Source organism: Mercenaria mercenaria, chromosome 11 (genome assembly GCF_021730395.1).
Source record: "Mercenaria mercenaria strain notata chromosome 11, MADL_Memer_1, whole genome shotgun sequence".
NCBI classification, from domain to species: Eukaryota; Metazoa; Mollusca; class Bivalvia; order Venerida; family Veneridae; genus Mercenaria; species Mercenaria mercenaria.
The window spans coordinates 18,430,805-18,444,195 of NC_069371.1; the positions used below are offsets into that span (position 1 = coordinate 18,430,805).

A 13,391-nucleotide genomic window follows, 5' to 3' on the forward strand; every position below is an offset into this window, starting at 1 on the left:
CGTCGTGGCTCCTAAACGAAACGCATTGCTTTGTGTAAGGACTCAGACTATGATAGGAGGTCAAGAACCTAATAGTAGATGGTAATGTTTCTAATTTGTTATCGCTCGGTAGCTAAGCAGACATCAACGTTGTTGACTCTTCGTGGCGCTGTCCCGGTTTTTTATAAGCTTTTATCCAACTGTAATTAATGAGCGCTCAATGATTATGTCAAAATCAGGTAGTGCAATGATCATGGAAGTGCGTAATTTGTCTTTAATTTGTGTATTAGAGCCTAAAACTATCGTAATTAACGTGTCAGTAGATATAACATTCTTTTCTAGGAATTCATGAAAGATAAGCGCTTATTTCGTTTAGTCTTTCATCTAAAATATTGAATTATAACGGTTCATCGGTGGGTGCGAATATGACTGGGTTAAACTATTTTAGGTACGAATTATAAGGTATGCGGTAACTAAATCATATCAAAACATCCTAATAGAGGTATCTCGCCACATTATAATCAGTCCACCCGCTTAGCTCAGTAGGGAGAGAACAGTCCTAAGGATCGCGGGGTCGTGAGTTCGAACCCCGGGCGGGGCGTATGTTCTCCTTGACGATTTGATAGAAGTCATTGTGTCGGAAATAATTCGCCCTCCACGTCTGATTCATGTTCGGAAGTTGAGAACAGGTTTATACTGGTACAGAATCAAGGAACACTGGTTAGGTTAGCTGCCCGTCGTTACATAATTGAAATACTGTTGAAAAACGGCGTCAAACTCAAAACAAACAAACAAACAAACAAATTATTATAATCAACCTTTATTAAACCTTAAAAAATAATATCATATACACTTTTCGTGATGACAGGTATCAAATGAAGCCATAAAGCAGTGTACCAACTATACAGATTTCAGTGGGAAGGGATTTAGAGATGAAGTGTGAACAGTATGAAGAGAAAGCCGGATAAACATGTTTCGTCAGCAGAAAATGGAAAAAAAGGCACTCAAATCACAGAAAAAATATGACAGTAAATTTAAAAGTTACATTTGCAACAGTTCTATGACTGCACTGCCATGTACATGATTTTGTTTGATGTGTAACACATATCAATAAAACATATAGACAGATTGAAGAGGTTTCTCTCTGTAATATAAAAAAAAACATACAAAAAGCAAATTATATCCTCCAAGCATGAATTTTATATACCCCTTTCTTGCACTCTACAGTACTCAAATACAATCCAGTCACCCGTTAAAAGCAAAGGTTTGATTGTTAAGTGGGCCCTCGAAATAGTAGACGGAAATTTGTTCACAATGCCGCTTTTAGGAAAGATAATTGGTTTTGCTATCGTGCGAAAGTATCAACAGTGTGTTTAATTCTATTTTCTATATACTGGCTCTCAGCATTTAAAGGGCTGTACCAGGTGGTAAAATAATAAAGGGTAAGTATCTGTTACTGGATACATAGTTGTTGTATGTTGATTATATGCGACGTTAATTAAATCTTACCTTTACCTTCATCTTTATAAACAACAAAATGAATGTGAGATCCAGTTTTTACCGCATACTGTTTAAGTCCATGACCTTGCGATAAAAACACCCCCATAGCACGGTATCTATGTTTTGTTTAAATAACAAACAGATAGTCTGTATTTGTATTTCAGGACAGATGATTTCTATAATATATTAACGCTTGTGTAGCTGTATAGATATTGCATATTTATTTATACTATGACGTTTGCAATCCTGCTCTCATAACGTCGTGTGCAGTTGATATAGTTCTGTTAGATTTGAAACAAGACAAAACGCACTATCACGGATTATGTTAAACATAGAGTATTAATACCTACTGAGGATGCTCAATGCAAAGATGGATAAAAATAATATTGAATACGGTAACATTTTCTTTTACATCAAGGCAGTCTAATTACATGGAATTTTCTTATACGTTTAATAACCTCAGGTGGGGGTAAAATGGTATGTGATAGTTCTTTTGTTGCCTGGCTCCCTGGTTATTTTTTATATAAATACTGCAAGCAAAATAAGAAAATCGTTTGAGCCTCTAAAATAGCACATTTTATCTGATGGCTGAACCATACATGTTCGGAGCCAGGGTTAATAAAAATGTCAATGTAGAAACAACCTGCTGGAGTTACTTCCCTCTTAATGAATAAACGGGAGCCAGTCTAGTTCTTTTGCAGTCCAGTTATAATAGAGTGTGCTTCACATTTCATTACCTCTCATGAGTCCATTCTGCTGTTAATTCGCTTGGTTGAGTTTAATGTGCCAAATACCGAACAATGGTCCTATGAGTCGTACTAATGAGTCTGCCAGCATGTTCAAATCTGAAGACGCGGTATTGGAAAAACTTTGCGCAACACTGGTGTAACACGTGTTAAAATAATTGCAGTCCTGGATACGATTAACCTGTAGACCAAAGGATTGCTTCCCGTTTTACACACGTAACAAATAGAACGTGGTATTACCTTCGTGACCATCAACATGAGTGTACCTATAATAAATACATCGATACCATTATGGTACTTAAGTAGTATTAATATCATGTTTTCGGCGTAGCTGTCCGAGTCAAGTTTTGACCTACCTGACGAACCAATATATTTATAGTGTAAATTTATAATGCTTCAACCATAAAAAACAGCGAACTGGACAGAAACAAATACATGCATACTTAATTAGCTGAAAATAATATACTGTCTCACAAAGTATCGTTACATTTCATCAGTATATAACATAGACACATTAGATAATGACGTTTATCGGGGAAGCACGACAGGAGGTATTATAGGCTTAATACCACTAAATCCGGCTGTTCTTTATTTCATATAAAATCCACTTACTTTATAACGGTTTTTCGACATTTTCTAGCATATCAGATTTTCAGAGACTTATATTCTCATGTAGAACTATACCGCTACTACAGAGAAAGAAATAGAAAAAGGGATGTTAACTTTAATGCAGATGACAGTCGCATAATGGCGGATACAATAGTCCTCACTTTTTTCGCTCTGTAGAGCTATTTTCCTTAATTTCTATGCAACTTTTTTTACTAAAATCACATGACAGATCTATGCTTGACATGTAGGTAGCATTTTCATAATGAAATAACAACATGACAGAAATTTTTCATGGAACTTAGATCATACACCACCACTACAATTTGGGGACTCATTTTTTAGCTGATTTTGCAGTTTGTGTGTTTAACTGAAAATAGTTTTTTTGCATCAAACATGACCCCCACTTTTCTTTTGATTTTTATTCAGCACTGACAATATTCTTCAAGAAAAAGTAAGTTGCAGACTTTTAAAATGGGTCCTGATGTGTGCTGCGGCCATTGGAAATATGTCAGTTTCGAAACATAAAATTCTTACGCCGCCATTTCTACCTATCATGCGATAGGAACATGCCGATTTCGATAGAATGCTACACATACATACTGAAACGCGGTAGAGTAAAAGTAAACACTAGGAAAGGACAAAAGATTAGATTTATATATGGACTACCTGCGGTGGCTTACATTTGATTTGGTAGTGATCAGCCTATAACACGTAATATTGTTGTTTTACCTGAATGATGATTGGTTTTTAGTACTCCAAACTATTTATGTATAGTGTAGTTGACGGGCTACCTCCATAAACTCTGTAAGGTTCTTTCGGATTAGTTTCCATCGCTTGATTAATTAATAGTGATAAATGCAAGTGTTTAAATTGATATGACTTTGAATCACAAAATCTATTTACTGGTATATCTACCGAAAAGTGTCGGAATTGCAGTATTGATTTAAATTGCACGGGAATATCCGACTTTTTTGTATAGCGTCATAATTTGTCAAGAAATCATTCATTTCTTACGTAAAGTACGCGCGGGAGACAGTTCTTTATACTGCATTCCAACATTTTCAGTACATTAAATCCCCACCAACGCTAAATATCATTTTTTAAGATACATGTATTTCTTATCTTATTTCACACAATTGTGTGTACTGATCTGAACAGCAATTCATAAACAGTAAATGATATAATGTTGTCTAAGTTCAACCTTATTAGCGATCCTAAAAACGTTAACAAATCCTTTAAAACTGGACTGGTGCTATTTTGCACGAAAAGCACGCTTGGAGCGGCCGTTTACCTCATACATAAATATTTTAAAAAATCACAACTGCATGTAGTAGCTTACTGTTGTTTTCTCAAAATAATGTGTAAATTTTGTATACAGCTGTATATGTTTCAGGTTTACTTTGTAAAAATACATTTGTATCTATTTAGACTATAGTTCTTTCCGTTTTTATATATAGATTTTGAGTGGGAAGGCAAACTCACTGACGAGATGAAGAACAGTTTTACAGAAAATGGATTTTTCATTGTAAGGTGAATATGAAGATATTTCAGTACATATTTAATCTTCTTTTGTATATGAACAGTTCTATCGTTTTTAAAAATAAATAATATCATGTAATAAACTCTTGTCCGCTCACCTCTCTGGGTTCCAAACCACAGGCACGAGTATCTGACATGGAACAAAAAAGTTGACCGGACTGATCAAATTCCCTGTGTGTCCAAAAAGAAAAATATATAGTGAAATATGAGCCCCCTTCACATGATATGTACGACCTACTGAAGGCCTGAATCCAGAGATTCGAGCCTGCGAGCAATGGGTTCACTTCCCAGGCCGTTGTGAAATAAATTCTCCAGATAATTACACAAACTATCTATAAATATTTCATGTTTGTATTTGGTTACAAAATGAGATCGTACACATTTAGGATGAAAACAGAGGGTTTTATCAGTCTGGTCATTTTTTTTTGTCCCTGGTCCGATACTCGTTCCTGTGTTCCAAACCCACTCGAGTCGCCGTAATGCCTGGAAGGTATCTTGCTGGAGGGTCGATGGTTCTACTCACTCGTGCTTTATCATGAGCTGAAGGACTACTAACGGAATACTGGAAAGTCACCACATGTTATAAATTATGTTGATGCGACCTTAAACTTTAATCATACTATTCTATAAATGAGCCGTGCCATGGGAAAACCAACATAGTGGGTTTGCGACCAGCATGGATCCAGACCAGCCTGCGCAGCGCATCCAGGATGCTGTTCGCTAATAGTTTCTCCAATTCCAATAGGCTTCAAAAGCGAACAGCATGGAGCCTGACCAGACTGCGCGGATGCGCAGGCTGGTCTGGATCCATGCTGGTCGCATACCCACTATGTTGGTTTTCTCATGGCACGGCTCAAATTATGTTTATACGAAACATGTTATAAAATAGTTCATTGATGTCATTTATTGCAAGCATGCCTTTTACAGTAAAACATTAATCGTTTTTGCATAAAGAATAAATTTCTTTAAATTTAAGAAAATTCTTAGACTCAGAAGAAGTAGCAAACATATGGAAAGTTGTCGAGGATCCAGACGGAATTCTGAATCATGGATACATGGTACCGTACATTAATTATTTCATTATTCTAAACACATTGTCAAATTTGTAGAATAAACCTAATTAACAATGGCAAATTACTAAGTTATTTTAACATGTGTATAAGACACTTGATGTTTGAACAAAAAGTAAAAATGATTAATAATAAATATCTTTGTACGCGTTTTCAATAACCAAATGCATTAGATACACGTGAAGAACATAAATATTTGTCTTATAGTTGCTTTAGTAATAATTCAAAATGCAGAGAAAAAGTGCAAATATATTAGAAAGTGTTCCTTTATATTTCATTTAATGAAGTTTCTTATAACTCTATACTAGTACCATTTACTGTTTTACTTATTTCATTCGTTTGTAACAGCTTAAATGTTTATAACATTTACAAAATTCGAAGCCGCAAACAACCATCAGGCGTTCAAAATGATATTCACTTCTCTGTATCTACTTTACTATTATTCAAGGGCTATTTTCTCTCTCTTTTTTTGCACGAAGACTTACGAAGAAAATGGTAGAAAGATACAAAGAACATTGTGTTCCTATCCTGGTCATGACATTACTGGGATTGTTGCACGGTCTGAAAAGGTGGCTGGTTCATGTGAACAAGTAAGTGTCAAATTCTAGAAGGAAGTTAAAACAACAACTAACAATTTTCTAACCACATTGATATAAAATATATACATTTGTAAACATATAATTTTTATCATTTGTTTTATATTGAAGGATATCATCCATATGCAGTTGTATGCACAAATTTGCGATGTTTTGTTATCGTAACGACATGATTTGAAAATGACGTGCTTGCATAAAATGATTAATTCATATTAAAGAGTTATTAAATTGTAGCAATTAAAAACAGGAAGAAAAGTCAGTGGTGAGCAAACGATAAATTAGGACAACATTATGTATAATATGATAAATTTGATTCAGTTACTAGGATGTGAAGTGTATCACTGGTGTTCTATGTTTGTGAATAAAGAAGCACACGTCGGCGGGGAGCATGTCTGGCACCAGGACTATGGGTACTTGAAATAAGTTTTTCATTGAAAACCGATTCGTTTAACAAAAAAAAATGTTTTACAAATTTGTTTGCCATTATTCAGTTTAAAGGATGATTATAATGTTGGTGTTTGTTCAATTTATGTTTTGCTTTCAGACATTGTGTATATATAAAGACAAAATGTAATGAAATACAGTTTGCTAAAGAAACGGTATTTTTTATCACATCTTGTTTATGATTTAAACAGTTCACGGATCCTGGTAGTCTTGACAATCCAAGCAAAATGCCATTCAGACAGTCGATGTTAAATAGATGAATATATTCTAATCAAAATGCTAAAATTAATGTTTTAAAGGCTTATAATGATTTTGTTTATAACGCGGCTGTTACAGTTTTCGTAATGAACGTAAAATTTATGAATCTTTTGTTAAATCCTATTTTCGAGAATTGTTTTCTCAAATATTTGTCAATATTGATAAACATAGTGGTAAGTTTTATTAAATCAATTGTTTTATTAACTCCATATAAATAAGATCATGAAACGCTTTTGTAACCATGTAATTTTGCATAAAAGCTATTTGAGAAGTCGTTTCATCTGTTTTAACATAATTTTAAGGCCTTAAGGAACTTTCAGTACTTCATGGTAATAGTTGTTCCTATTTTACATTGAATGTGTAGATACTGGTACAATGATGGAGTCTTATATCCAGACATGATAACAGTTTGGATGTCTCTCGACAAGTGCAGGAAAGATAACAGTTGTAAACAGGCAAGTACGATGTTTATTAATGTATAGTTATTCCATAAGTGTAGGAGAGACAACAGTTGTAAACAAGCAAGTACGATGTTTATTAATCTAGAGCTCTTTCCATAAGTACAGGAACGGTTATAGTTGTAAGTACGCTATTCAATCTAGAGATATTTCGATAAGAGTAGGAAAGACAACAGTTGTAAACCATTGACATTCGGCACATTTGTTTGGCCAATAATGATGCTTTATATGATATAAAACACCAGTAGACACTCTGGGGCCCAAACATAAATCCTGCATCATTTACTACACTACGGTATAATAATTGAATCAAGGTATTTAAGTCAGCAGTGCTACATTTCACGGCGACCTTCGTTTCACGCTGTCTAATGATGCAACCAAAAAGATATGGCCAAATATTCGCATGCCTACAACACCCATCGCAATTATCGTTCAGTTCCGGGGTAGATCATTTACATATCGTCGTTCATCTCTGAGAAATAAGTTTTTAAACATTGACAAAATTATACAATTGCGTCAGTAAGAAACGATCGTGGCGATGCGAATATCGCGACTAAACAGCCATTCAAAAGCTTTTACACATAAAATACACCCACGTGTATGTAAGTTACAACAAGTTCTTATAATATATTAAGCCTATGCTAACTTTGCACATCTTTAACGAATGCAATTTAATTTGGTTCAAATGTTGTTCACTTTCTTTTTGCCGGTCGCAGTAACATTGCTGTAAACAAGAATGATGTTTAATCTAGTGATACCTCGATTTTTGCACGAAAAATAACAGTTATAAACAAGCAAAAACGATATTGGAAATAGCGATCTCTCGATAAGTGAATGCAGAATAACAATTCTAAACGAGAAATGTTGGAAAGATAAAAGGGACAAGTACAACAGTTAAACCTACAATATATTTCTAAAAATGAAAATTTAGAAATTCAGTGTAAATCATTCAAATATTTAAAAAAAAGTAAGGTCATTTTCAGCAGGTATAATCTTATTATATCATACTGAACCTACATTTTTTTTGTGATAAGATGATATTCTAGCAATATCACAAACAGCGATTATCTCCAAAATCTATTACCAGGATACGAAAGAGCAGCAATAGGTCGCGAAATATGCTTCACCATATTGTAATATGCTGCTTTCATCTGGTTTAACTCAAAATCCATTTATACAGAGGGTGTTTTAACTTTTTTTCATTATAAACATCATACTAGTGGCATTTGTTTTTAGTATTGCCAATGTCTTATCCAGTGCATGCATGGTTGTGTCGTCAATATAAACATCATACTAGAAGCATTTCTTTTTAATATTGCCGATGTCTTATCCAGTACATGCGTGGTTGTGTCGTCAATATAAATATCATACTAATGGCATTTGTTTGTAATACTGCCGATGTCTTATCCAGTACATGCGTGGTTGTGTCGTCTGATTCTATTGTACCAAGTTTTTTGTAGATATCACCGTATTTGACAACTTATGCACTTTTGTTTCAAGTAAGAAACCATTTATTTTGCTAGAACTTCATTTACAACATGTACATGTCTATCTATCAACTTTTTCTTTAACGTTGAATACTACGCAGGCGTACGACCTTATGGTGCTTTTCCCGCGCATTTGAACTCAGAATCGTGGTACGAGAAACCACGCGAACGTCTTGATATTTTGAGAAGTCTTATTGGATCAATTCGTTTCACTTTTGCGGCGTACGCCGTTTCGCCGCGTACAACCGGCTAGGCGTTCGTTTGGCTTGCCGGCAATGCCCGGGTCTACCCGGCGTACGCCGATGTGCGCCGGTCTTGCGAGATAGGCTAACCAGCAAATCATATATTTTCGCGATACAAAATCGAGTAAACATTTGAAAATTTGGGTAAGTACCAGTAAATGTAGAAACATGCTGCAAGAACTATTTGCTAACTTATTTGGAAAAGGCCGCAAGAGAAAATCATAATAAATTGGAAACTTATTTTTTTTGGTTTCTGCAGCTCTCGTGGCTGGCCTACGCCGAAGCGTTCGTTTTATTGATAAACCGGCGGGATTTTTTTTCTTGCCGCCCACGTGACCGGCTTGCCCCAGGTTGAGTGAAACGAACTGGCCCATTGTAAATAAGATTTGTCGTCTTGATAATTATGTAACCTTTTAGAAAAGTATGCATTCTTCTTGAAACTAAAATTGTATACATGGGACACGGATGCCCACACATACTGGTAGTCCTTTATGGTCATATTCAGATAAGGCTGAGCAACTTTGAATCCATTCCTTCAAAAAGTGTTTGAGAAATTGAACACTCCAAATTTCTCCTCTATAGTTTATTTTGTGAAATTATGAAAGGACCATAATTTTAGAAAACATAGCTACTGAAAAAAATTCTATCATTTATATTCATCTTCACATCAAGATGCTTAGGGGCGGTATTTCTCAAGTATTTTAAGTCATACCAAGGGAAGACTACTCGTGTGCGTTCTTCTCTTGGATTTCCCGACTGTTGAAGTGTGTGGGAGTCGAGGGCGAATTTTATTAATGTTTGAAGTCTGTACAAAGACTGTGTACCATATTCTAGCACGATTGTCATTATTTTTAGAAAGACTAGTTGGAAGAATACTTTATACAAATTTCTATTACATGCGTTATACACACTACTACATTTAGCTTGCATTTCTATTTGTCTAGGAATTACTTTTAATTCTTTTACTTCAGGTTTTGAGATCGTCCAATAAGATGGGTCGAGTAAACCACAGTAAAGTACCTAGTGGTCAAATGGGTGCAGACCCTGAACGGGTGAAAGAAATCATGAAGAGATGTGAACAAATTTACCTTGAAATGGACCCAGGTTGTGTTATATATTCCAGATGAGTAATTTTAGTTGTTCTAACGTGTTGTTACCCTTTTCGCATCACGAGAACTGTAAAAACATTTATTTAAAAATGCAAGTCATAGTTACATGTTTGTCGTTTTTTAACATGTTTGTTTACCCGTGTGGCTTATGTAGCCATAATAATTATGTGAAATATTCAGTAGATATAACTTTTTTTCAGGGCTGTTTCATACGTTTATTTGGCAAATATTTTTATAATTTCTGTATATTTCAACCAAATATTTGTAGTGTTTACATATACTTAGGTGACGTAGGTGCTATATCATGTTACACTGCCTGCATGCTGTTTAGCCTCTTTGATACTTTAGTAGTAGTTGCCTAGCTCTCGTAGTAATAAAAGTGTAAAAACAATATAGTGTTGCTCTATGAGTTTTAATAAATAAATGGTATATTAAGACATTGGCTATGAGCCTGTACAGAGAACATTTAAACATTACAATATTCAACCCGTTTGACGATTTTAGTTCCTGCTATTATATCAAAAATAACTTTCTCGTATACAAATAAAGTCGATGCAAACATAAAAGTGCCTATATTAAAGTTAATGAATTGTGACATTTTTCAGGTGACGCCTTCTTCCACCACGGAAACACATTACATCGGAGCGAAGAGAACAAAAGCAAAAATGGGCGTTTGGGATTCATGTCGTGCTTTAATGGGACACACAATTCACCTGTGTTTAAAACACGATACCCTTCATACAACAAACTAGAAAAGGTAGTTTTAGTGATAAATACATATTTTGTGCTGCAATCCAGAGAAGGTGATGTAAAATATGTTTCGCTTAAGTTGATCTACAAGTGGCTAATCACACTGTCAATACAATTTCTAACATTACGAATAATAAAAAAAACAAAAATATCTATTCTCTAGAATTTTTGATTACGTTCAAAACTGTGTCTGTCAGCTAATTAACTGTATTTCTACTTGTTATTTTCAATGCCCCCTTAATACCATTTTTAAGTATGACAGTGATATTTTTCATGTCAAAATGAAAATGACTTTTGCTTTTTATACGAAATACGCAGGGTAATCCAGAATAACGTGCACTTGTATCGTAACTATCAACGAAGATACTTCTATAGTTTCATGTCTTTAACATATACAATATATACTAAATTCATTTATGAAATTTCAAGTTTAGACGTGTGAACTAAAGACAGCGATAAGGTAAGAGTTAGAAACTTGGACCAAGAGTCGAACTGATGTTGCCATTGTTTCAAAATATGTTTCGTGTTGAAACCTTATCAGACGGTATCGTGATAACTTGTTGTTTTAAGAAACATCCCCGCAGACTATCTTGCCATTTTTGCCCAAATATTGATATGTCAGTGTCTTTAAATGATAAAATGTTGGTGACCTTTTTACAAACGAACCACTCTATTTATCAATTATATCCATCTAAAGCATTATTTATGTCGTTCAATATCAGTCTCTGCTTACAATGCTATCGGATGGAGATCGGTTCATCATGTGTCCCCTAGTAGAAGAATTATTCATTTCCTAATTCTCTTGTTACAATATGTCTTATCACAAACATATGGGATCGAGTAGTAGTTTTTACAATAATTTTACAGGTCTATGTGGATGCTTTGCCAAGCTTGAAGCCAAATGATAGCCCCGAGTGATATTTCAGAAATATAATAAGTTTTTTTTACGTCGATAATTTAGCAAGTTTTTCTGTGCTACTATGATGACTGGAAATGTTAAGAGATTGGTGGTTGTAAAATATATAATGTTTAGCATGTGTAATTATAGTTTGTATGTCGTATTAGAAGAAAATGTCCACATATTCTGGTTTGCCTCTCGTATATATGCTTAGTGGTGTTGGGAATACTTCCTTATCATAATCAGCCCACTCGTGAGTTCTAACCCCAGGCGCGCCGTATGTTCTTCGCCACGTTTTGATAAAAGACATTATGCCTAAAATCATTCGTCGTCCACCTCTGATTCATATGCCGAGGTTGGCACTTGATTGTGGAAAACAGGTTTATACTAGTAATCAATCCAGGAACACTAGTTAGGTAGCTGCCCGTTTTACATAATTGAAGTACTGTTGAAAAATGGCGTCAGCCCTCCCCTCCATCCCCAACCCCCAAAAGAAAAAAAAAACAAAAAAAAAAACAACAACAACAAAAATGTTATTAAAGTCAACTTAGATTTTATTAAATCTTACAAAATAATACACTTTTCTTGATAACAGGTACCAAACGAAGCCATAAAGCAGTGTACCAACTGTACAGATTTCAGTGGGAAGGGATTTAGAGATAGAAGTGTGAACAATATGAAAAGAAAGCCGGATAACCAGAAACCATCAGCAGAAAATGGGAAAAAGGCACTCAAATCATAGAAAAATATGACAGACAAGTTTATCTTTGCAACAGTTCTATGACTGCTGTGCAAAGTACATTAATTTGTTTTATATGCATCATACCAATAAAAAATTTAGACAGACTGAAAAGGTTTCTCTCTGTAATATGAAAACCACACAAAAAGCAGATTTTATCCACCAAACATGGAGTTAATATACTCCTTTCTTGCACTCTACAGTACTCACATAAGCAGGGCAAATACAATCCAGTCACCCGTTTCATTGTAAAGTGGAAACTCGAAATAAAGAAACGGGAATGTGTTCACAATGACACGTTTACTATTTCAACCCTTATGCACAGTAATGTTAATACACAACAAGAACTGTCACATGAGTGACGAACAATACCCCCACAATACGGCCTTGTCACAGAAGTATTGCGAATTTAAGTTGAAGGGGTCATAACTACATAAAAATAGTGGTTGTAGCCAAAATCGAATTTAACCTGTATTTTATGATGTTACACCTGTGTACCAAAACAATAATTATTTAAATCTGTCGAGCCTTTTATGAGTTATTGTCCGGAAACCATGAGTTTGGGCAAACTTTCAGTTGGAAAGGGGCCATAACTACGTCAAAAATTGGTGATTTGTAGCCATAGTCGAACTTGACCTGTATCTTATGATGTTACACATGTGACCCAGATTATTTAAATCTGTTAAGCTTTTCGTGAGTTATATCCGGAAACCATGAAAGCCAACGGACCGACCGACAGGCAGACTGATGGACCGACCGACCGACAAGCTTACACGTATACTATATACCCCCAAAACTTCGTTGGTGGGGGTATGAAAACCTACTAATTCTATGTTTACATAAACTATATGAAATAATTGTTCATGTTTTCAAATATGAAATTTGGATCTAATATACCTTAAAAGAAATATATACTAGGTTTTGTTGTCGCGTGAATCTTCTCCACATACCGGAATTGCCATATTTT

At 34.8% G+C, this 13,391-nt stretch overlaps 1 protein-coding gene across 5 annotated transcripts in view; it reads left to right on the top strand.

Moving 5' to 3' along the window:
* LOC123543281 (L-proline trans-4-hydroxylase-like) overlaps positions 1 to 12,538 on the top strand; it is a 30,672-nt gene extending 18,134 nt beyond the window's left edge. For 2 of the 5 annotated variants that reach the window (XM_053518675.1, XM_053518672.1), the window contains exon 9: positions 12,281 to 12,538. In XM_053518675.1, the coding sequence (XP_053374650.1) occupies positions 12,281 to 12,427 (147 nt within the window). In that variant the 3' untranslated portion in view covers positions 12,428 to 12,538. Of the gene's footprint in view, positions 1 to 847; positions 1,113 to 4,291; positions 4,365 to 5,349; positions 5,432 to 5,922; positions 6,034 to 6,357; positions 6,450 to 7,105; positions 8,056 to 12,280 lie in introns of those variants that run through there. The other 3 variants (XR_008366280.1, XR_008366281.1, XM_053518673.1) reach the window with 3 other exon arrangements.
* The last annotated feature ends 853 nt before the right edge of the window (positions 12,539 to 13,391 follow it).